This window comes from Gopherus evgoodei, chromosome 14, assembly GCF_007399415.2.
Source record: "Gopherus evgoodei ecotype Sinaloan lineage chromosome 14, rGopEvg1_v1.p, whole genome shotgun sequence".
Classification (NCBI taxonomy): Eukaryota; Metazoa; Chordata; order Testudines; family Testudinidae; genus Gopherus; species Gopherus evgoodei.
The window spans coordinates 29,881,842-29,907,090 of NC_044335.1; the positions used below are offsets into that span (position 1 = coordinate 29,881,842).

The window sequence follows — 25,249 nt, forward strand, 5'->3', positions numbered from 1 at the left end:
ATTTCAATTTTTCTTCCCTCTTTCATTGAAATATCACATGTATCACAGTTTTGCCAAATGCATTCTATATAAGATGCTGTACATTAAAAATATGACGGTATAAAGTCCTTTGTCTTCACGACACATGGAAAGACTCCTTTTAAGACACATGCTTCATTCCAAGCTCTCCTTTCCCTTATTTTCTGGAAAAGCAGAATTCTAATGGCCTTCTAAAAATAGCATCCTTTCTAAATTATACAACATGAAGTACTTGACAGTGTATTTGTACTTGGCTTTGAATTACTGCTAGACGTTCATTTCTCTCACTCATCCCATCATAGTCTAAAATTATCCCGACCAGATTCTGATCAGTTATACCAGTATAAATCCAGAGTACCTCAATGGAAGTGATCAGAGTTACTCCAGTTGTACACTGGTGTAACAGATTGGTAACTGACCCTTTAAGTGAGTCCTCTGTCATCCTAGAAGTTGAAGCAAACAGAGAGTTAAGTCCTATTTTACAGCTCTTGTAATTTCATATTACATTCAGGATAACTGCACCTGGCTCTAGCTAGCACTAACAGCTCTCTCTTTCATGAGCAATAGAAATCATCAAATTATAGAAAGCAAGACGCACAGCAGCACTAGCCAACTTTTGCTGGATCCCCTAGCAGCTGCACTATAACCGGCTTTGAAGTGAATCGACACATCAGACACCCACAAGCTATCTCATGCACCTACAGAGTTATTGTGAAATTTATTGAGAGAGTTGCTGTGAGTTCTCATGTTGAGTCCATTTTGTTCCATAGTATTTAATGGTTACAGGACAGCTTTTGCCCAAGTTCATGGTAGCCTTGTCTTTACCTTGGATCTTTTTTGTCTTTGGCCCAGAAGAGCTCTCTTTTCATCATAAACTGGGCAGGAAAGTGTCACATGTGAGTGATTTTTTAAGTGTTAGTTTTACTAACAGGCAGGGAAATATGTGCTGCTTTGAAATCCACCGTCACCACAAAGCTCACCGTGTACACTACAATAGTGACTATTTCCTTCTTGAGAAGCTCAAGTAGTTGGGCTGGGCATGGAAGAGATGGCTCTGCAGACACTCTATGGACACTACTGCAGCCCTCCACTTCTCTTGTGCACCCCAGCCGTTAACAAAGGTGAATATGGTGAATTCCATAGCTCCACCGTCACCCTGCTGTGACGCACACGGATTGCCCAGAGAGAAGGATTCAGCATCATGCAGGGAGTGAGCTTGTGCTATTCAGAGCTCCCCTAAAGCCTGATCTGCCCAATTTCCACTGGCAGGGAATGTGCAGGGCAGGAGGGTAGGTTTCCCTCACAGTGCTGCAGTATCTACTGTAGAATATGTACCACATATTCCTCCCACCACTACACCCTGTTCCCATTGCCTGAGGACTAAGGGCACCTCTCTGCTTGAAAGTGTTCCTTCTCCTCCTTTTTTCTATTTGATTTACACCGCTATATACAGCAGCAAGGCAGGCTACTCCACACGCTGCAACTGCATCTCCTTAGTGCTACAGCCAGGAGCTGAAGGGACCAGCCCTGCAGTTAACACTTATTCAAGCCTTGACCTCTCTGTTGAGACCAATATCAAGAGACCCAATTAAATGCCTCCCAAACTGGCACTACCTCCCTACATTACACCAGTGCCAGGCACTACTTTAGGGAGTTGGCTGAAGCATCACAAGTTACACCACTGAGAATCCCTAGTCTATACAAGCATTTAGCAGGTTAATGCATTCCTTGGATATTTTCCCCCCAGTAAATCTTTTGTTCCTCAAGAACTTAATTTGATTATAGACAGTACAGAGAAGGAAAAATAAAGAAGATGAGAACTCAGCAGAAAAAATTAGTTCTGTAACTAAATCCAATGCTAAGCATTATGTTAGAGAAAAAAAGGATATGATTAATTCACTTCTGCTGCACTGTATGTGGGACACAGCATTATTTTTATGAGTCACACCAGCAGTTCTCAAAATGAGGTGCTCACACCACTGGTGGTACATGGCTTGGCTTAGTGTATAGCGCGTGAGTAAGAATCCATGATAGCTACAGTGAACCGAATTACAAAAATTAGATGTGGCACGCTAGGCCTTAAAGACTGAACTACAGAGCTATCAAGTAACTACCATCTCATATGTACACAATTCTTCTATCAAAGCAGTGGGCCACATCCTCCCCTAGTGTAAAAGAGCAACTCTACGCAGAGTCAATGGAGCTATGCTGATTTTTACCAGCTGAGGAGCTGGCCTATTATTTCTTTTACTTTGTGGCACTGTGGATTGACTGGAAACCAAGAAGGGAATTATCAACCTGCTAAGGGCTAATGCATTAGCCTCCTTGCTCTGGAGACAAATTCTGCCTTCACTAACACCCATACAGCTCCACTGATTTTTGAGAAGTTGCATGAGTGTAACTGAGCATTTCCAATAGGTTCACATCTTGTCTTAAGTCAGAAGTGGAAATGGTTTTATCCTAGTCCCTTACAGAAGTTCAACAGCACCACCAGGCCAGTTCAATAGGAATCATTTCTCTCTAACCCAGTGGTATCTAAATTGTGGTGCATGGAGCACAGAGATGTGGCTGGTTACTCAGCACTGCTGGCTTTCCTACTTTTTTCCCCTCTAGCAGCCCAATACCATTAAGAGACATTTACATTACAAATTCTACTAATACCACTTTTCCGTGTAAGCAATTGCTGTAGTTTGCCACAAAGATGTTATTCAAGCACCATTAGGAGGGGAGAAGACTTATCCAATCATGCATGGCAGAGGTGGTGCCCAGCAAACAATTTATTTATTAAAATGTGGTGCCTGACATGAAAATAGCTGAGAGCCCCTGCACCAGTCTAATGGAGAGGCCCACATGGAAAGGTCATGGTAAGCCTCAGTTCAGAGTTGTGGTAACTCACAGTCAGAGCTGTGTTTTTTGCTTCAGTCTAAACTATATGGCCCTTCGTGAGAGTCAGTTAAAGAACTTGTACCAGTATTGTGGCATGAACTCCCTCAGATCTCAAGCAGGAGACACGGAGCATCTTGTTCTAATGCCAAAAATTAGTTTTAATGTGCAATGACTGTGTTCTAGAAGCAATTTAAATCCCAGCCTACAGTCACTTATGGTGCTCGTTCATAGCTCAAGCTGAAGCTACCTGAGATAATAGAACTACTTATTCAGATTCCTCTGAATGGCATTACTGATATCTGTTTCCTCCCATTAGTTGCTGAGTCAAATTCATCTGCGGTGCAATTCTACTGAAATCAGTGGAGTTAGCACAGAGGTGAATTTGACCCAGTGTGCTTAGCAGTGTCTGCTGTGAAAGTGTTAGGTTGTGATTCGAGGCTTACATAACACCATCAAATGCTCAAGTGGTGCTAGCAAGGAGGAACCAAATATCGGAACCGGCAGACACAGCAAGCAGACACGTGCCACACCAGCCCCAAAGCAGGAAATATGTGTATAAGATGCAATGCTCAGATAAAAGAGGGGGAAAAAGGAAAAAAAACTGGATAAAAAGAGAGAAAAATGGTATGTATTTAACAAGTCATCTCCCTGCTCAGTCAGTTCTCTGAACTCAGTGGTCTCTATTAACCAAGGCCTGGTCATTGTCAAACTGTGCTCTGAAATGTAACAAAGCAGAATTTTCTTCTCACTTAGGGCTCGATGCTGCACTGAGTAAGTTGTGAGAGATGATAAGCAGGTTCAGCACCCAGAGAAGTCAGTCGGAATGGAGGGTGCTCACCAGAGTCCTGGGACTCATAAAGGTCCACCAGTAACTTTGTCTAACGCTGCAATAAAAGGTTACACCATTTAGTTTCATTGACATAATTATCAGAGATCCATGAGGCTTAGATAAGCTTACTCAGGAAAAATAACAGCAGTGTTAACAGTGTTAAATGTATAATTACACACGCTCACCTTCACTTTATTGTTTTTAAGCCAAGTTAGTGTGGGTGCGAGGTACTAGACTGATAGAACTGGAGACCCTGTTTATCCACAGAGCAAACACAACAAAAGCAGAACCAGCACAAGCTTCCCCACATTGCCTCGGCACTGTGCCCCAGCTCTGACCCATAGTGGCCACCATAGGGATAAGGGCAGCTGATTCCCAATGGTCTATTTAATCCTTGTCCTTTCTGCTGAAACTGATCACAGAATGGCCCATTAATACCACAGTGCATGGAACTTATCTGTGGTGCGGATACCTGTTCACACAGAATTACACTGAGATGCACCAGCGCTGTTTCACATAGCTGCCTGACCAGCTTCCAATGATGATAATATTTGGTTACTGCTAACCTGAGCCCAGTTTGAACCAAGAACCTAGTGCTAGAAGGCTCTGTAGTGGTTCTTAAATCGCCAGAGCCATCCAGCTTTCACTATAATGTTGACATTCAGTGAGAAGCTCTCAGAATCACCCCTTTCCAAAACAGAACATGCTTTCCAAGCTGACACACGGCACTATGACATTTTACATCAAGTTGAGGATCTGACCCCACGACCCAAAGAGAAGGATGTTGAAATCCAAGCTGTCTCATGTAACTAAGGCAACTTGGAGTACTGCTTTGCAGCTAATGGGCACCAGTTTTCTCATTTTAAATAATGTTATACAAGAGGGTTCTAACACTAAAGGAATCTAAATGAATCAAAACACTTCAGGTTAACCCAAAAGTATGACATGGAAGTTTCCCTGAAAAACTAGATTTGTCCCTCCTGGGATTTCCTGTTGGCAGCAACAACTAGCTCAGCTGCCTGCTTGCACCCTTCATATACCTCCAGAAAACAAAGATTCACAACCTTGCATTACTGGAAATATAACCTAACATTCCTCAATTTGAACATAGTGCAGAGGAAGTGTGTACCCTGGATTTTGAGAACATAAGAATGGCTATACTGGGTCAGACCAAAAGGTATATCTAGCCCAGGATCCTGTCTTCCAACAGTGGCCAATGCCAGGTGCCCCAGTGGGAATGAACAGAACAGGTAATCATCAAGAGATCCATCAGAGGCCAGGGACACCATCCCTACCCATCCTGGCTAATAGCCATTGATGGACCTATCCTCCATGAACATATTTAATTCTTTTTTGAACCCTGTTATAGCCTACCATGAATTTCTAGAGCAGCAATATAATATTTTCTGTCTTGTTATCTATCCCTTTCTTAATGATTCCCAACATTCTGTTCACGTTTTTGACTGCCACTACACATTGAGTGGATGTTTTCAGAGAACTATCCACAATGACACCAAGATCTCTTTCTTGAGTGGTAACAGCTAATTTAGACCCCATCATTTTATATGTATAGTTGGGATTATGTTTTCCAAGGTGAATTACTTTGCATTTATCAACACTGAATTTCATCTGTCATTTTGTTGCCCAGTCACCCAGTTTCGTGAGAGCCTTTTGTAGCTCTTCGCAATCTGCCTGAGACTTAACTAGCTTGAGTAGTTTTGCATCATCATCTACAAAATTTTGCCACCTCACTGCTTACCCCTTTTTCCAGATCATTTATGAATATGTTGACTAGGACTGGACCCAGTACAGACCCCGGGGGGACACCACTATTTACCTCTCTCCATTCTGAAAACTGACCATTTATTCCTACCCTTTGTTTCCTATCTTAACTAGTTACCAATCCATGAGAGGGCCTTCCCTCTTATCCCATGACAGCTTACTTCGCTTACGAGCCTTTGGTGAGGGACCTTGTCAAAGGCTTTCTGAAAATCTAAGTACACTATATCCACTGGATCCCCTTTGTCCACATGCCTGTTGACCCCCTCAAAGAATTCTAGTAGATTGGTGAGGCATGATTTCCCATTACAAAACCATGTTGACTCTTCCTCAACAAATTATGTTCATCTATGTGTCTGACAATTTTGTTCTTTACTATAGTTTCAACCAGTTTGCCCGGTAGTGAAGTCAGGCTTACTAGCCTCTAATTGCCAGGATCACCTCTGGAGTCCTTTTTAAAAACTGGTGTTACATTAGCTATTCTCCAGTCATTCGGTACATAAGCTGATTTAAATGATAGATTACAGAGTACAGTTAGTAAATCTGCAATTTCACATTTGAGTTCCTTTAGAACTCCTGAGTGAATACCATCTGGTCCTAATGACTTATTACCGTTTATCAATTTGTTCCATATCCTCCTCTAATGATACCTCAATCTGGGACATTTCTTCAGATGTCACCTAACAAGAATGGCTCAGGTTGAGAATCTCTCTCACATCTTCAGCCATGAAGATCGATACAAAGAATTCATTTAGTTTCTCCACAAAGGCCTTATCGTCCTTGAGTGCTCCTTTAGCATCTCGATCGTCCAGTAGCCCCACTGGTTGTTTAGCAGGCTTCCTGCTTCTTATTTACTTTAAAAAAAAATGTTGCTATTACTTTCTGATAGCTGTTCTACAAATTCTTTTTTGGTCTTCCTAATTATATTTGTATATTTTATTTGCCAGAGTTTATGCTCTTTTCTGTTTTCCTCATTGGGATTTAACTTCCACTTTTTAAAGGATGCCCTTTTTGCCTCTCACTGCTTCTTTTACTTTGTTGTTTAGCCAAAGTGGCACTTTTGTGGTTCTCTTACTATGTTTTTTAATTTGGACTATATATTTAAGTTGAGCCTCTATTATAGTGTCTTTAAAAAGCTTCCATGCAGCTTTCAGGGATTTCACTTTTTGCACTGTACTTTTTAATTTCTGTTTAATTTACCTCCTCATTTTTCTGTAGTCTCCCTTTCTGAAATTCAGTGCTACAGTGCTGGGCTGCTGTGGTGTTTTCCCCGCTACAGGGATGTTAAATTTAATTACATTATGGTCACTATTACCAAGCATTCCAGCTATATTCACCTCTTGGACCAGATCCTGTGCTCCACTCAGGACTAAATCAAGAATTGCCTCTCCTCTTGTGGATTCCAGGACTAGCTGCTCCAAGAAGTAGTCATGGGAGTTCATGGGAACTCATGGAAGTTCATTCTTACTCTCCACTGGTGAAAATACAGGACTAGGCCTTCAACTAATCCTAACATATATGCGTAATTTTAAAGGCAAGTTGGTAAGTCTCCAGTTTGGACTAGTTTAACAGGAAAGTCATGAGAGTGATATTCTGCTGCCTTGGAAAAGGCAGGAGGGCTGCAAGACTTGGAGAAACTGATCATTTTTTTCTAAAATTAAATTGGAAATAAGCCATAATTTTTTAACAATGAGGGTAATTAACCATTGGAACAACCTATCAGGGGAAATAGCTGACATTCTATCAATGTCTTCAAATCAAGACTGGATGTCTTTCTGGAAGATGTTCCAGCCAAACACAAGTTATTGGGCTCAAAACAGGGGTAACAGAGTCAGACTAAATCATCTAACAGCCCCTTCTGGCTTTAAAATCTAGGGCTCTCATTTTCACTTCTGTACTCACTTCCTCTCAGACTATCTATGCTCATGACCTTTGCAAAGAAACAAAACTATAACATGGAAAGTCACATACATTGGGAGAGTGCCCCTCCAGTGCCAGATCAGGAGCTTGTAATATGCAAGTATTTGTACAGGAAAAAGCTATTCAAATCTGAATCAATTCTGGCATGTTTTCCAAGGAATCAGATGTTTCGTCTTTTATTAGTATGGACTAATGCCCTTTTTATTATTAAGTTCCTATTTACCATCTGATTGAAGCCATCACCACCAACACTTGCAGTGTATAGAATTACAAATCCAACACACATACACAGAGTTTAATGACATTTTCCTTCCTGCATCTCACACCTAGGAAGCGCCAACAGACCCATTTTAAAGCAGTCTTTGGTGTATCAAGACCAAGCTGCATTTGGCAAATGCAGACAAATACAACTGCCAAGTCATGCTACGTACAGCAGCAATGAGACTACCTCACATGTGTAAGGCCCAGCTCCTGCATCTGGCTCCAAAGGCAGACCCTGCGCCCACCAGAAAGCCCACTGAAGTCAATGGTGAGGAGGCATCTGTCCATGCTGGGCCAATTGCAGGACTGGGGCCTAAGTCTGTTGATAAACTGCATAAGAGATTTCAGTTCCATCAGATGAAGGACTGGCCAATATAGCCCAGTGAAGACTGAGATCAAATGAGCAGAACATCTATTTAGTTTGCATCCACATGCACACAAAGTTAACTATTTGTTACTGTACTTTCACAAATAATTAAAATTTAAGAGAAAACTCCAGCTGTGTTATTCATGTTAGACTTACTAGCAGGCTACTCTGCCAGGGAAGAGAAGGCCAAGTTACAGCCATTCTAACAAAGAATCTAGGACGTGGTAGGCTTAAGCAGCTATAAAGATTATAAATTTTTCCCTCTTCAAAACCCATTACTAAAGTGAAATGGTGATTGAAAATAATTTTCAAAGGCCAATGTTTCAATCTAATTTAAATCAAATCCCAAAAAGCCTCTATGCGTTCTCTGGCCAGGTACTGGCTGAACTGCCCAATTTTAGTCAGATGGCCTCCCACAATTAATTTGCCACCTTGATGTAAAACCAGAGGTTGTCAATTAGTTAATAAATAACAAATGTGCTGTTAGTCTTCAGCTTACTTTATGACCACATTGTCTTTTCTTCAGTGCAGGCTCTTTATCTTAAATTTTTTTTTACTACTTAATAATGAAAACATTGCTTTGGTTTTCTTGGCATACAGTAAATGTTTCCTTGGTTTTAAGATTTGTCAGGTTCAAAAACAACATGTCACCACTGTCTGTCTGGCTTAGAGGAGACCAGACCATAATTCCAGTGCAGGTTCCTAAATATACACAGACTGAAGTTTGGGTGACCTCACTGTCTGGCTACAGGGGTCACTCCATGGCTCTTGTTGGAAGGGTTTTCTTTTGCTGTTTGATCTTCAATCAACAATGCTTATCACTGGTAAGGTCTGCCAGCCATTTTTGAAAGCTTGATATTTTTAACACTACATTCTTCTTCATTTAATGTCCACTATTTACAGACAAGATAATACACGGGGGGGGGGGGGGGGAAGCAGAGGAAGAATTACCTTCCTGATTTTAACATGAAACCACTGGCAAGCAGAGATAAGTAATGGAAGCGACTATTAGTTCCTAGTGGTGATGACAAGCCACATTTTTTTGTGGTCAAAGTGCCCATTTTTCAATTTTTAAAGTATTTCTACTTCCCCCCCTCCAATTACATCCAAATGCTTCCCCCACCCACCCCAAGTGTAGAGACGAGCCAAGATAATTCAATTAAACTCTATTCCTGCTCTTGACAAAGAGCTTTCTTAAAAGTTTTCATAAAATTATAATCACTTCCACATTGACTACGTCTCTTTCCTGCCGATTAAAGAATCTTGGGTACCCTGCCCCCTTTACACAATAGGGTTACAAATCAGCTCCCCATAGGATTCTCTAGAAAACTTCTATTATGAGATCACTCTTTTACTCCAGACTAGTGTGGTTAAAATGGCTCACCTTATAAAAATGCAATGTTAAGATAAACCTCTGTAGAAGATTAGAACCATTTCATATTCTCCATTGTTTTATTTCTTTGACAGAGAAAATGTTTATCTGTAAATTAGGGAGCAGTGATAGCATGTAAAGGAAAAAATGAAGTCAATTAATACAGTGCTGGCAACTAGTGCCAGACAGACATCCCTTGAGCCTGAGCACGTCTCCAGAGAACAGATACAGATGCACAGGCACTGGCAGTGCAAGCCCCCCACACACTATTCCTTACCATTGCACCTCACTCCTCATTTATTTATGCTGATGTAGTGCCTAGAGGCCCAGTCAAAGACCACGACCCAGAGAGCTCACAATGTAGGATTAGTCAAGACCCAAGAGGCGGGGGAGCGGGTATGGGGGTCCAAAGCAAAATAAAGAGGAGTAAATCCCTGTGCTAGAGAAACCATCTTTAGGGGTGAAAGGGTAGTCCAGTCTATGTGACCCATTCAGTCACCAGTCTTTCTATTGAGACTGCCAACACAACAGCAAATGTAGTAGTGTAGACACCTGTCTACGACCTGGACAAAGGCCCACTAACTCTTTTCACACAGCCCAGGGAGCAGCTATTCAATGGGAACAGATTTCTATCAGTACCAACCTGAACTGGCTTTGAACTGAAGACCTGGAAGCAAAAGGTTCCAGAACATACTTTCAATCCTGTTACTCACCCACCCATTTCCCTTATTTAAATTGATTCTGAAATCAAGAAATATTTAAATGGCTTAGAATCTTCTTTAAAGTATTATAGATAGCCTAGGCCGTACCGCCACCTCTCTCTGGATTAGTGCTAATGGGAATGAAAATTATTTGTGCAGTCAATGTTGGTGTTGCTGTCAAGTTGGTACTGAAGCCAGGAAGTGGTAGGTGAGTTCTGCAGAAAGAGAGAAGGCAGAAGAGAGAAGCATAGAGGAGACAGGGGTCGGAGCCTTTGAAGCAAAGAGCCAGGAGACCGAATTTTTGAAGATGAGTGAAGGATGGGTAAGAGTGAGGCGGTCAAAAAGAGAAATAATGGAAATCAAGTTGATATGGAGGGGAATCCTGAACAGATGGAAAAATGAGGCACCAAAGTCGACATAGTAATAACATTTGCTGTTTTCCAGAAGCTCTTAAGGGCTTTCCAAACACTAAGCTTCAACACTACTGTGACAAAGGGAAGAATTATTCTCTCCATTTTACAGGTAGAAAAGCAGAATCTCAAAACACCTAAATTTTCAGAAGTGACCAATGATTTGGGACGCCTCCATTTCTGGATGCTCGACTTGAATCACCTCCAAAAGCTCCAGTTTGCAGAGAGAGCAGATGCTCAGCACTTTCTGATAATCAGGCCCCTCTACGGTATCTCAGACAGGGCACCACAAAAAATGGAGCTGAAAATCACTAGTTACTTCTGAAAATGAAGGCCTAAGAGACATGCTCAGATAAAACAGCAAGTCAGTGACAAGGCCAGGAATAAAATCCATATCTTCCAACTCTGACACCATGAGGACCGGAAGCCAAAAGGAGAAAGAGAAAGATGATGACTTCCTCTAGAGGGGAGAGAAAGAGAAGAATGGGGCTATGTGAGTGGAGCAAGAGACAGGCCAGGAGAGAAAAAAGACAAAGCCTCCCCAAGGAATGCAAACAGGAATGGAAACTGTGAGTCAGACATTTTTGGTATATCATGTGGGAAGAAAAACTATGTTAACGTAATCTGTTTAATCCAATAAAAAAGTGCTTATCACCTTCTAAAAGAGCTCCCATAAAAACAATGAACACTGTTCTGCCATCAGACACTGGCATGGGTCAAATCCAGAGTGAGTCGTGGAATGACATTAGAGCAGGGCTGACTTTGACCCAGTGGGAGCCGTGCATGCATAGCCAAGGCCACAAGTGTTCCCAATATTGTTTTCATTTTGGAACAGAGTATCTCTGTTTCCATAAAAACTCCGAAGTACCGGGGCTATATACTTTGCAACATCCTGTGCCATGGTCCTTTGTGTCAGGATAATGTCTAGCAGAGTGGAAGTGATATAAGTGCATTAGCCAGTCTTAAGGATCTTTTACAGAAGTTGATGGGACTGTATCTGTACCAGCAGTAAGTCAGCATTGCTCCATTGGCTTAGAGGAATTACTCACAATGAGCATCAGGCCAGATATTTCCACTTTAATTTCCTTGCTCTTGTGAGGTTAGCCGACCCTTATGAACACAGAATAATCATATCACAAAGAGTGAGAGGGTGAGTTTTTAAGGCAATACAGAAAATCTACATTTTACATTAAGCACTCATGCAATCCAGCCTTCTTGTGACCATGCTATAATTAGAGGTCAAGAAATTGCCTCAGACTAAAAGTCACCTGATTTCCTCAGACAAGGCTTCTCAGAAATAGCTCACACTACCCAGTAGAAACTGATTTTCAAATAATCGTACCACAACAACAATTACTGATATAGGGCCCTAATTTAACACTTACCTAACAGATACACACAGCACGGAGCTGAAATGAAACCATACAGTAGCCAGGAAGAGATTTAATTATATCTACAGAGGTTAACCAATCTATGCAAAAGATTATAATGGAGGATGGATATTCTGTGGCATAATGCAAAGATTCAGCCTGCAGGCTACGCAGCAGACAGTTCCATTTTTCAAAGAAGAAATGGCATCCATCAGAACAAAACATAAGAAAGGAATAATAAAAGAAGGGAGGATGCGCATGACTAAAATATTTAAATCTACTTATATAAGTGAGTCAGACAGATGATTTAACACCATTCTCAACGACATCTTTATAACAGTTTTGATTATTGCTCATTTCAGACTACATTGCATTGTAGGTTACTCCCTCCCTACAGGAAATGAATCCCAAAATATAAACCTTAATTATAAAAAAGGTGTACGGAAAAATAACAGAAGTGGAACATTAAAATTCAAATCTCCCATTAGGAGTTAATGGTAGCAAAATTGGAATCATGGCACCACTTCACCCGTACTTTAACAATGCAAAATAAAACAGAAAGAAGCCAGAAAAGATGATGTACGCAACAGCTAAAAACAGAAGCCTGATAGTGACTAGATAGAAAATTGTCTAGGAAAACACATTAGCAACATCATAACTTATTTTTAATGTAGAGCTGTTAGGAAAACACAATTATATGCTTCATTTATACTGAAAGATATAATCCAACTTATGGTAAAAGCATTTAGAGCGCTATTCATAAAAAGGATGAACACAAAGGTAACTGGAAAAAAAAATTCATTCCATATCTAGGGGGATGACACATTCCCACCTCTCCTCCACCCACCTCCCTGATTCACAAAAAAATGCTGCTGGCTTGAATAATCTGCATATGGATACAAAGTGGTCCATGCCTCTTCTGCAGATTAATATAGACACACAAGAAAAGCAATGGTGGAACATACAGAAATACCCTAAAATGAAAACAATTCTACTTTACCCATAGTGAATAAAAACAAATAGCAAAGTAGGACACTAAAAGAACAGGGATAGACAGCATAGCATGGGTCACAGGTGTCCTCTATATTAACAATCATCCCTGAAGCTAGCAGGAATAATGTGTGCGGTATACCTTCATAAACCACTATAGAACTGCTCCTTTTTATGAATACAAACTGAACTACAGTTTGTCACCGGTAATGCTTTTTAGACTGTTCATGCACGGAGAAAGATTGTGATCTCTGTTACACCACTGTCAGTACGCAGTAACTCTAGTGACATCAATACTTAGTCCAGATTTATGGCTGCATAACACAAATCAGACTCTGGCCCAGTGATTTTAAGGAAAATGTTCATAGTCAATTTGAAGAATCATAAGTAAAAGAAACTAAGATTTTGATCCATTATCTTCAGTGTGCCAACTCCCTCCTCACCACATGTGCATAAAACTTTTGTGGATCAGGCCTTTAAGGGATTTAATCAGAACTGACCTTTACAACCATATTGTTATATAAACCAGCGTAGTCTTCAAGATATCTCTATTATTCCAAAAGCAACTAGAATAAAGCCTTCTCTCTACACATGTAGCTAGAACAACAATTTCTATGAATGGATGGGCATTCATTATTTAACTCTGAATTTCTGATTTAATAAAGCCCATGGCAAAATAGAGCTTCAAACACTTTCTACTATGAAGATAGAATGCATAAACCATCAAAGAATATGCTGTAGGAAACTGGGATGGCCCACTGAGTGACTCAGATAATTCACAAGATTTTAGGTCCTTGCCCATCTTCAGGGAATTATTCAACATTTGCTATCAAGAGGAGTTCCCTGCACAAAGTGAGAATAAAATAGACCCCAAATTAAAAATTTACTGGACATTTTATACCCTATCCAATATTCCCTCTTGAAAGAAAAAAAGATTTATGTTTCTTCAAAAAAGAACTGGCTTAGAAAGTAAAAAGGAACAGAAAATATTTTATCTTCCAGCATGGCAAAGTAATAAAACATTGAAAAAGGCCAGTGTTTATCACTGCAATTTACAGTGTACAGTAAAAGTCAAAACAAAACAGAATGTTCCATAAAAATATATTCATTAGATTGACCCTGTTTTATACCAGTAGGGCAGATTCAATTTCTAATGAGTGTTTGTTTGTTTTTTAAGAAGAAAATGTTGGTACAAATTAATACTTATCTCATGGATTGTGGGTTTTAATTATCTATAATTTATGACAGTATATTAACAAAAATTTTTTTTTATCAATTTAAGAACTGAGAAGGCAAAATACAGGGAAGTTATGGTATATCTGAAGCAGCAAAGTAACTAATAGTTTTATTAGAAAGGCTTAGGCCAGTGGTTCTCAACCAGTGGTCCAGGGCCCCCAAGCAGGTTTCAGGGGGCCTCCAAGCAGGGCCAGCATTAGACTCGCTAGGGACCAGGGCAGAAAGCTGAAGCCCTGGTTCCTAAGCCCCACCACCTGGGGCTGAAGCTGAAGCCTGAGCAATGTAGCTTTGTGGGGGGCCCTGGGGCCCCAGGCAATTATCCTGCTTGCTAGCCCCCTAATGCCAACCCTGGCTTTTATATGCAGAAAACCAGTTATTGTGGCACAAGTGGGCCGTGGAGTTTTTATAGCATGTTGGAGAGGGGGGCTCTGAAAGAAAAAGGTTGAGAACCTCTGTCTTAGGGCACAGGTTTTGATTATGCTATTGACTTCTAAAGATGTTAGACATGTTAAGGCGTCTACAGCTTTCCACTGATGTGCATGCATAACTCCCATTAATAATAATGGGAGATGCACTGAGCAGAGCATGTATTCCTAGTGTTAAAAAGAGGTATGCTCTCTACACCAGGGACTGAAATATACCACGTATTAGACAACATAAACTATGTTCAGTAATTATGATTATCAGGTTGTTTGCAAATTTAATATCAATAACTTTTTTATATGCACAGTTACTATTAAGAGGGATCTATATTTAAATTTCTTTATGTAGGAAAATATACAGAAACATACTCATTTACTGTCAAAAGTTCCTTCTAGAGATAAGAGACCAGGGCATTGTCAGCCCAATAACACATCCAGTACATTACAACATAACACTGCATCCTACCGCCCATAAGACAAAGAACAGTTCTGATCCTGCATTCCTCACGCAGGCAAGATCTCCACTATCTTATTCATCTTCAGTAGCAGTTTCGCCTGAATAAAGATTGCAAAACTGGGCCTCTGAATATTACTTATTTTAATTAATGTAGCTGAATTATTCATTACATACATACCAACAATTCAGCTAATACAACATAGATTCTCGCTAAGGGCTCTGGGAGCAGGATGGGGCCCAAGGACAATAAAACTGCAATTTACCATGAACCCTTTATACATAATTTACTTACCATGAATTTCAAACACTGTTTAAAAGCAAAGGGCCCATATAAATATTTATTTGAACCAAAGTGGGCACGAGACCAAGATTTTCATGGAGCAGGCAGCCGTGTGTAAAAACCATCACATGACGGAGTGTCAATCATCTTACATGCCACATATGTGTGCTGCCTTGGTCATGCACATAATATATTCACAATAAAAAATAACACACCTTGAAAAATAAGCGGCTTCTTAGAGTCTGAGGAAAATGCATCATAATACACCTAAGCACGTAAAAAACCTTAGCCTGCTGGGGAGATCTGCCCCTCTCCCCAGTAGGTGGCAGCACTAAATGTAGAAGAACTGGTGTGTATGCAGGCAGGGGAGTTGCCAATTCCAGGCACCCATGCCCCAGAATGGAGGGTTGGAATGGGACTGGAGTAGGTGGGCACTCACAGCCTACAGAAATGAGTGTAAACAGGAGTGCCTGGGCTCGAGGACAGGTGTGGATCCACTAATTATTCCCCTTCCCCAGAAGGAAGGGGGGAAAGAAGAGCCACACAGTGAGACCAGAATTTGCCCTACATGAGCCAGCGGTCAGCATCACACACAGCTAACAGAGGGCCCCACTCCCATGAAGCCCATTGGGAGAGTTTTAATGCACAGACAGTCCCTTGCATGTGGTGCTGACGTATGCCCCCATTTCATTTATCTTTAAAAGCTCCTATCTTTTTTAAAATGGAAATCCTGATGCATAATAGGCACCTCAATAATTGTAAAAAGAAATTGCGGCTCACTGCAGCACACAGATGAGATCGGAAATCTCATGATAACAATATCATGTCCAGTAAGTGCACAAAACAATTACATTAACATTTCAGGATGCTTTGGGCTAAAGAGTGTTTCCTCAGTAAGCTTGCTGGTTATACTGAAAGTGCCTATTGGCTCAGCCATAGTACGGGCAGAGCTATTGTTATGCTCTCAGCTACAGCTATTTATACACTGAGACACTACACACTCCTTTCAATGTTCATCTTTCTCCACCTACTCAGGGGTGAGGGGGGGAGAAAGGGCCCACCTAAAACTAAAAGCCCTTTAGTCTCAGAGCTTGAAACTTACTTCTAAGCCTCTCCTTATTCACATTATATATTTGCTGAGGTTCTCAATGCAGATGGAGACTTCGAGCACAAGAACCAGCCCATGGAAAAGGAAGTACAAGCCAGGCCCAAGAGTCCTTCCTACCTCAATCTGCTTCAGCCCAGACTTTCATCTAATAATAGAGAAGAGAGATCATGCTGAGGAGCTGCCGCTCTCCCACAGGTCTGAATTAAGGGTTAGAGGAGTAGCAGGTGGAATGCAGCACCACATTACTGCCCTCTCTTTATTCACAGTGAACTCAAAAACTCATTCCATTTGCAATGGTCATGAGTAGTGATAAACTCTTAAAATTTTTATTCCCTCTTCCTTCAGAGTTTACACCACATCTGCCTTCTCTGTGTCAGTATCTGTGTGTGTTGTTCAATGATGAGCACACTGTCAGCATTAAACACAGTGCATATCATGATGGGTGGAGGGGAATCTGTATATGAAGACCAAGAGTCTCATGAAAAGGTAAGATCTCACAGGCGGAAGCAACCTTCTGTTTCAGAGGAAATGAGCACACATAAAGAGTATCTCTCTGTGGAATGCCTGGGAAGGTGGATCTACAGAGAAGAGTGGACCACCAGTAACTGCACAACAACTTGAGCCTGAGTTCAACTTGAGTAGAACCAGATGATGCACACCATCTCCTGTTCATCTTGCTCAATTTTTAATATTAAAATTAGTCACACTTGCATCTCTCTGCATTTGGTCCATAAAACAAAGTGGGCCAAATTCAACCCAGTGGGCTCTCACCTAAGGTAAAGTTGGCCCACTCTGCATAAGCAAATGGCATTTGATAGCTCAGGAAAAAAAAATTCTAAACGTCAGGGAAAGGGTTAGTATTTTCCCTTCTTCCTCTGCCTGTCTTAAGATCTTCAGTAGTAGTGACAACAGCAGCACCTGGTGGCACGGTCAGTACCCTGTATGTTTCTCTGCAACATCCCATTCAGCTTGTCAGCGCAAAGGCTAGAAATTTACTTACTTATTTTACTCTATTAGAGAAAAGTAGCTCCATCTGTGCTATCAGAGCATTGCACTCACAGCAATTCTCTTACTGGATGTATAATTAACAAATAGCTCCAAACTGATCACGACAGTCTAACCTGCCAATCCCACTGCTGATTCCACAAAAATGGGCCCCACAGAATTTTCTCCGTCACTCAAGTCAAAGTTTTTGGAAGCACATATTAACTTTTACATTGTGACTTTCCACTACAGGGCACTCTGCTCTCAAACTGCCACAGGGAGAGCATGTCATTCAAGTTATGGACAAAAGGGCACTGCCCCAATTAGAGCTTTGAATGAATAACCCATGCAGCATCTTCTACCTCAAAAAAACTGGAGAACAAGCTAATTTCTAAAATCTTTTAATAATAATAAATACAGCATTATTATTAATAATATTATTAAGACAACCAGTGTTTCAGAGTTGTAGCTCTCAGAGTCTTCTGCTTATATACTCCTGGACATCCAAGCTCTCATATGCTTTCGCAATTGATACTTCTGTACTAATGAAAATTTATCTTCCTTCCTGTACAGCTGTTTGCCCAATTTTTAGTATTTTCAGAGGAATCCTGTTGTTTAAAAAACAAGCACAACTAGCAAAAATTGGGTAGAAGGAAATAATTTCCAATTAAAATTGGTAAGCTTTGGGGGAAATTTCTGGGCATTTTTAAGAAATGATAGTATATTAGTAAGTCTAATTCAAGTTAAACAAGATATTTAAATGATCCAAACAGCAGAGAATGTTTAATACATACAGTTTACAAATGAATATTTATTTGCTAAGTCTTCAGAAACCATATTGTTTTTTTCTTCACTTTGATTCAAAGTGTTACTGTTGAAAAACTAATGGGCATTCTAGCTGCACCTCTGAAACATTACAACTTTCGCTACTTTCATTAACTTTTTAAATATGAGCACCAGAATTTGACAATATGAAACCCAGACCCAGTTAGGCATTCAAGTTTATCCATATAAATAATCCTCCAAAGGTTTTACTCAAAACTGTTTTGTTACTAAAATGTTCAAGTGTTTTCCTCAAACCCGTGGAGCAGGGTGGCACTGGCAGAGAACTACTTGTCCCTCGAGTGCTGAATCCATCTATCACTGCTTTATCCCCTTGCTGCTCTTGGATGAAGGATTATTTCCTAAAATACCTCTGGCACTCTCCAATACTCCACACCAAATTCCTTGCTAGTTACAAAAAAAGGGTGTTTTTCCGTGCAGCAGCAAGTGGAAAAAATCTAGGTTATAAAGATTGCTACGCTGCACTGTAACTCTGATGAAATACACATAACTCAGGTCTGTCTGCTGTGTTTAACAGAAGGGGCGGATGAGAAGGCGAGCGAGATACTGACAAGTGAGCGGGCAAGAGCCCGGAGTCCAAAGCCAGAGTTCCGAAAAAAGCAAACAAATGTCCCAAGAGCCGCGGCCCAGCAGCTACCCACGCCGGGGAAGCCAGGTTTGCAAAATACAGGAGAAACCTGCCGAGATCCCTTTGGGCAAAGCATCCCCGTGGAGAAGTGGGGAATAAATACACCCAGCAGCACACCACGCTCCCACACTCACCCGAAAGCGCTTCTCTCCTAGCCCGTACATGCTCCAGCCCGACCCATCGCTCGGCGCACCAGAGCCACACTTCCAAAGCGAGCCGCCGCCCGGCCGCACGCAACTCCCCTGCCCGTCCCCACTCACACACACACCCCAGCGTGCGCGCTGCTGTCGGTGTCTCGCTTTGTTTTCCCCTCCAGCCACAGGGGTGTTCGCAGGCAGCAGCCCCGCGGGCGCGAGGGGGGCAGAGGCGGCCCGGCCGCTGCCTGCCCCCGGCTCCCAGGGGCTCGCTCCCGGCGCGGGCGCTGCTCTCGGAACTAGTTTTGAAATTCCCTCCCGCCGGGCGCTGGGGCACGGCCGCCCGCCCGCGGCACTGGACTCCCCGCCAGGGGAGTTCGGCCCGTCCGGGGCGGCGAGCACCCGAGCTTGGCCCGCGCGCGGTGACAGGTCCCGCCCGGCAAGTTTGCCGGCCGGGCTGGGCGCACGGCCCAGAGCCCCCCGCCCGCGGTACCTTGTTGCAGTGGTAATAGTCCAGGGGGCCCAGGCAGCCGGGCTCGGCCCCGGGCAGCGAGGCCACCGCGCTGGGCGCCGAGGGGTAGAAGCGAACGTCCATGGCGGGGCGAGCGGGGGCGGCGGCACGAGGAGGCTCCAGCGGGCATGGAACCGGCTCCTCCGGCGGCGGCGGCTCTGCCTCTGGCTGGGCGTGCGGCAGGCAGGGGCGGGGCGGGGAGCGGGGGGCAGAGCCGGCTCCTCTCCTCGCTCGCTCGCTATTGTTCCAGGCGCCGAGCCGCGGAGCGGGGCTGGGACGGCCCCTTGCCCGCCAGGGAGAGGGGCTGCCCCCTATCTCCCCACAACTGAAGAGGGGCTGGGACCTCCACCCCAACTCCCCCACGGGAGAGGGGCTGGGACCACTCCAACTCCCCCACGGGAGAGGGGCTGCCCCCCATCTCCCCACAACTGAAGAGGGACTGGGACCTCCACCCAAACTCCCCCACGGGAGAGGGGCTGGGACCACTCCAACTCCCCCATGGGAGAGGGGCTGCCCCCCATCTCCCCACAACTGAAGAGGGACTGGGACCTCCACCCCAACTCCCCCACGGGAGAGGGGCTGAGACCACTCCAACTCCCCCATGGGAGAGGGGCTGCCCCCCATCTCCCCACAACTGAAGAGGGACTGGGACCTCCACCCCAACTCCCCCCGGGAGAGGGGCTGGGACCACTCCAACTCCCCCATGAGAGAGGGGCTGCCCCCCATCTCCCCACAACTGAAGAGGGAGTGGGACCTCCACCCAAACTTCCCCACGGGAGAGGGGCTGGGACCACTCCAACTCCCCCATGGGAGAGGGGCTGCCCCCCATCTCCCCACAACTGAAGAGGGACTGGGACCTCCACCCCAACTCCCCCCGGGAGAGGGGCTGGGACCACCCCAACTCCCCCACGGGAGAGGGGCTGGGACCACTCCAACTCCCCCATGGGAGAGGGGCTGCCCCCCATCTCCCCACAACTGAAGAGGGAGTGGGACCTCCACCCCAACTTCCCCACGGGAGAGGGGCTGGGACCACTCCAACTCCCCCACGGGAGAGGGGCTGCCCCCCATCTCCCCACAACTGCAGAGGGACTGGGACCTCCACCCCAACTCCCCCACGGGAGAGGGGCTGCCCCCGAAGCTCCCCCCACAGGAGAGGGGTTGGGACCCCCGACCCAAACTCTCCCCCCCCCACAACACACACACATAGGAGAGGGGCTGATAGCCTCTACCCCAACTCCGCCCATGGGAGATGGACTTGGACCCCCACAGGATTGGGGCTGGGACCTCCCAAAAGGAGAGGGGTTGAGACCCCTCCAACCTCCACCAATCCCCCCCCAAAACTCCACCACACAAAGAGAGGGGCTGGGACTCACACACACCCCAACATCCCTCACACTGGAGAGGGACTGGGCTCCCCCCCCCCAAAAAAAAAAACTCCTACAGACAGGAGAGGGACTGGGATTCCCCTATCCCCCAGAGAGTGGCTGGGACTCTTCTTTACCCTCCCTAACTCCCCCAAAGCAGCAGAGAAACAGGCCGTTCCCCCTCCCCACCCCAGCCTCCCAACAGGAGAAGGAGTGCAACCTCTTCCTCAGCACCCTCAGGCAAGGGGCTAATATTTATGCGCACACACCCAAAAAAGTAAAGGTTCTGGGACTCCTCCTTCCCCCCAAGAAAGAAGTTGGGACCTCTGATCCTCACTCCTAGTGGTGCTGGCAATCCTGCCTCTCCCACTCCTCTGAGAGGGTTCAGTTTTGTGCTCTCCACCCCAGATCTCCAAAATCCTTAGGTTTCCACCTACTTCCAATCTCTAGAGAGGGTCTGAGTCTCTTCTGCCCTCTCCCTACAAAGATCTGAGCAGTTGTTTGCACCTGAACTCCTAAAAGGGGCATATTTTCTTTCTACACTCACCATAAAGAGGTTGAGCCTCCTTATCTCCTCCCCCCTTCAGGAAAAGGAACAGGCCCTTTCTCCCTGCCCATCCCCCAGGAACATGCCTCAGGTCCAAAGCTTCTCAAGTGGCTTCTCATTCTGGGTGCCCCAAGTTCAGCTCCACCACCGACATTTTCAAACACCAGGGCCTAAAATCAGGCACGTTCAGTCACAATTAGTGACCCACTAAGTGGCCTGATTTCTAGAGATTCTGAGCACCCACAGTATTCAGTGACTTCAGTAGGAGCTGTGTGTGCTCACTTTTGAAAATCAGGGCCCCATGGGTGTCTAAAGTTGGCACCCAACATTTAGGGGCTACTTTTGAAAGGGGGAAAAGGTCCAAAACTCTCCTTCCTCTCTGTGCATCCCAAGGACGGGTGCTGATCTTGGTCTATTTCATCTGAGTCACCTGCCCCACTCACCAAGGAATGGGGGTGACTGTCCCACCTCCATATGTCCCACACATACATTGGTTCCTGGACATTCCTGTCTCTGTAACAGACTCTGACTTTCACAAGGGTAAAGCTACCATGCAGTTTCCTTCTAAGTACCACATGCTCACCTATAGTTCCCCTGAGCAGCATTTCTGGGAATCCTCCCCTTTTGCAGAAGGAATGTCCATCTCTCCCTCAGTCTATCAGAGGGATGAACCATTCATGAGGAGAAGCTGGGCAATGTATTAAGGGGCAAGACCCAGCAGATATAGGCTACATAGATCAGATGCTAGACCATGTACAGTAGAACCTCGGAGTTAGGAACACTTTGTGAATGGAGGTTGTTCATAACTCTGAATAAAACATGGTTGTTTTTTAAAAGTTTACAACCAAACATTGACTTAAAACAGCTTTGAAACTTCACTATGCACAAGAAAAATGCTACTTTGAACCATCTTAATTTAAATGAAACAAGCACAGACCCAGTTTCCTTACCTTGTCAAATCTTTTTTTGTAAACTTTCCCTTTATTTTTTTAGTAGTTTATGTTTAACACAGTACTGTGCTGTACAGTATTTCCTTTTGTGTGTGTGTGTCTGCTGCCTGATTGCATACTTTTGGTTCCAAAGGAGGTGTGTGGTTGCCTGGTCAGTCTGTAACTCTGATGTTCATAACTCTGAGATTCCTCTGTATATGGTGAGGGTTTGGACTGTGCATAACAGGCTAGTCCCTCTGAAAACAGGTTGACCATGGCTATGGGCTGAAATAGTTTTGTTGGATTGTCACATGGGCACCCTCTCACTGTCACCTCATGTTAGGTTCTGGCACATCTCTCCATTTTGCTGTCCATTTTCTCTTTTCACCTTTTCCATTCCTTTTCTTACTTGCCTTGTTTTTTTTTGTTTTTTGTTTTTTTTTCTTTGTAGATTTTCTTGTTCTCTTATTTTTTAACTCTGTTTTTCGCTGTTTAATTCCTCCCTGAATGGGCTGAATCCCACCCCTATACTCCCCCACTCAATGGAAAGCTACATACTGGAGAGGGCATCTATTAGTGTCATCCATGTCTGGCTGGGCTGAACACCATGGGTGCAAGGAAAGTAGCTTGGGCATGGCAAGCTTTTGCCTTAGGCCTAATCTAAATTAGGTGAACATAGCTACAGCACACAGGGGTGTGAAAAATTCACACCTCTGAGCACTGCAGCAATTCCAACCTAACACTTGGAAATTCTTTCTTCAACCTAATTACTGCTGCTTGAGGTACAGCAATGGCAAAACCCCTTCCGTTTCTGTAGGAAGCGTCTATGCTACAGTGTTGCAGCACTGTAGCTGCGTTGTTGTAGCACCTGTAATGTAGACATGGCCTGAGCCTGCAGACAGGTATAAGGGAGCTGCTCCTGCAGCTAGTTTCATAATAAGAGCTGCAGGATAGGCCTGGCAAGTACTCAACAGTACATATAGGATCATATTCTTCTCTCATTTACACCACTGCAAATCCATGGATTTCTGTGGAATTACTCTGGACTGACATTAGCATAAATGAGCAGAATTTGGCTCAGGGAGAGGCTAAGGTATGCACCAGGGGCACACCCTGTGGGAATGGGCCAAACGCAAGGGGAATGTGGGTGAGAGGTTGGATCCAGATATATGCCATGAACACCTTGCGTACAACTTTTTAATTTCCTCGGATCAGTGTTTCTGGTGATGATTGGTAGGTTTTGATGTTCCTCACCAGAAAAGGGGAGTAGGCCATATAGTATCTTGGAAGGTGAGGAAGACTACACAGCACTCTTGTTGGTACAAGGAGATGGGGGGACTGTAACAAGCAGCTGAGGGAAAGAGGAAAAGAGGATGGTCATCAGAAGAGGCTGAGCTGAGCAAAAGCTCACATGGCTGCTACATGGGGGAGATAAGCATTGGAAAATGTAGGGTGCTACTGTATGAGAGGGTTGAGCCATAGGACTGAGAAAAAAAGAAGACAATTTCTGCCTTAGGTAAGGGCTGGGATGTATGAGACCCAAGAGGTTTGTTGCGGTGGGAAGAGTTACAGGGCAGGTCAGAGAAAGGCCTGACTGGTAGAAACAGAGATTTGGCTAGGGGGAGGAAGCAGAGGGAGCTGCTGTGGGAAGATGCTCAGCTTGGCCAGACACATGCTCTGGCACAACAGCTGCGCCAGGCCTGAAGCCTGACTATGCATGGGGCTAGCTGAAGCAAGCTGTCGGCAAGGAGGACTCATCATTCCATCATGTGCCAGTTCTCAGTTATTAATTATTTATTAAAAACAAAAGCTTAGTTTTGGGTGACTCTTGTGGAGAAGGCAAAGGGAGTGCCTCAGGCCACAGTGGTTGTGGGAAAGTTTACATTAGAACCCAGTGGAGATTTGGGGAATCTTTGATAACCTGTTTTAACTCTAAATTGGGTACTAATCTGTTCCAGTAACCCAGACTGATGAGGAGAAGGGTGTGGGGGATGTTCAAAATTTCCATGATTACTTGGGTCCATGTCAACTATTAGGTCTTAGCCACGAATTACAATTAATATTGATATTTAATACTTGGCACCAACAACCTTATAAAGGAAATGAGGTGGGATGAAAATCAGAGACAGTGAATTCACAGCTCCCTACCCTCCACAGAATTATATGAGCACTATCTGCTGTCCTAATCTTAGGTGCTTGCTCTAAATCATTAGATCAAAATATGCCTCTGTTCTGCACAAACCTGCTGTTATTTTAAATTTTTTAATGCCAATTATTGACAATAGAAATGACAATTCCCTAAGCTGGCCTCTGGGAATTGTTCTGTATGGTAGCATGTGACATAGAGCATTTGGAAAGAGCCAGTAAACAGAAACTGGGACCTGGAGAACCACAGCTTGCACCAGGCAGGGTGGAGAAATAGCAATTCCATAGTTAAGGAAGGCACGAAATGGCTCTTTCACTTTAACCCCTTATTTTCAGTCACTTTGAACTTTTTAATTAACTTTTCTTTTGCAGCTGAAATTTCTCCTGCCTTTAATTATTAAAGAAATAACAATAGGAAACTCTCTCTTTGTCATCTGGTAGGAGTAAGCTTGTATAGTCCATAGAATTTTTCAGCGTGTGTGTGTGTGTATGTGTGTGTGTAAAGAAAGAAATTATTAAGGGAAAGGCAGGTCCAAGTAATTAATCTTGTATTTAGTTGTGAAGGCAGCCATGGAGCAAGTTCCATAGCATCAGCCCACCTCTTGTGAAGGATTGGTCTTCCACATTCATGAGCCTCCCCTGACTGATCAATAATTTCATTGTTCTGGTGGAACATGGCTGTCATGGGCGCTGAAGGAAGAGGCAATATCTCAGGTGGCTAAAATAGCCGGGGAACAGAGCACTGGGGTGATACGTTT

General features: G+C 43.8%; 1 protein-coding gene across 4 annotated transcripts in view; it reads right to left on the reverse strand.

Annotated features, from left to right (window-relative positions):
- TOX2 (TOX high mobility group box family member 2) overlaps positions 1 to 19,652 on the reverse strand; it is a 272,150-nt gene extending 252,498 nt beyond the window's left edge. For 2 of the 4 annotated variants that reach the window (XM_030533452.1, XM_030533451.1), the window contains exon 1: positions 19,489 to 19,649. In XM_030533452.1, coding sequence (XP_030389312.1) covers positions 19,489 to 19,590 — 102 coding nt within the window. In that variant the 5' untranslated portion in view covers positions 19,591 to 19,649. Of the gene's footprint in view, positions 1 to 18,995; positions 19,100 to 19,488 lie in introns of those variants that run through there. The other 2 variants (XM_030533449.1, XM_030533450.1) reach the window with 2 other exon arrangements.
- Positions 19,653 to 25,249: the final 5,597 nt, after the last annotated feature.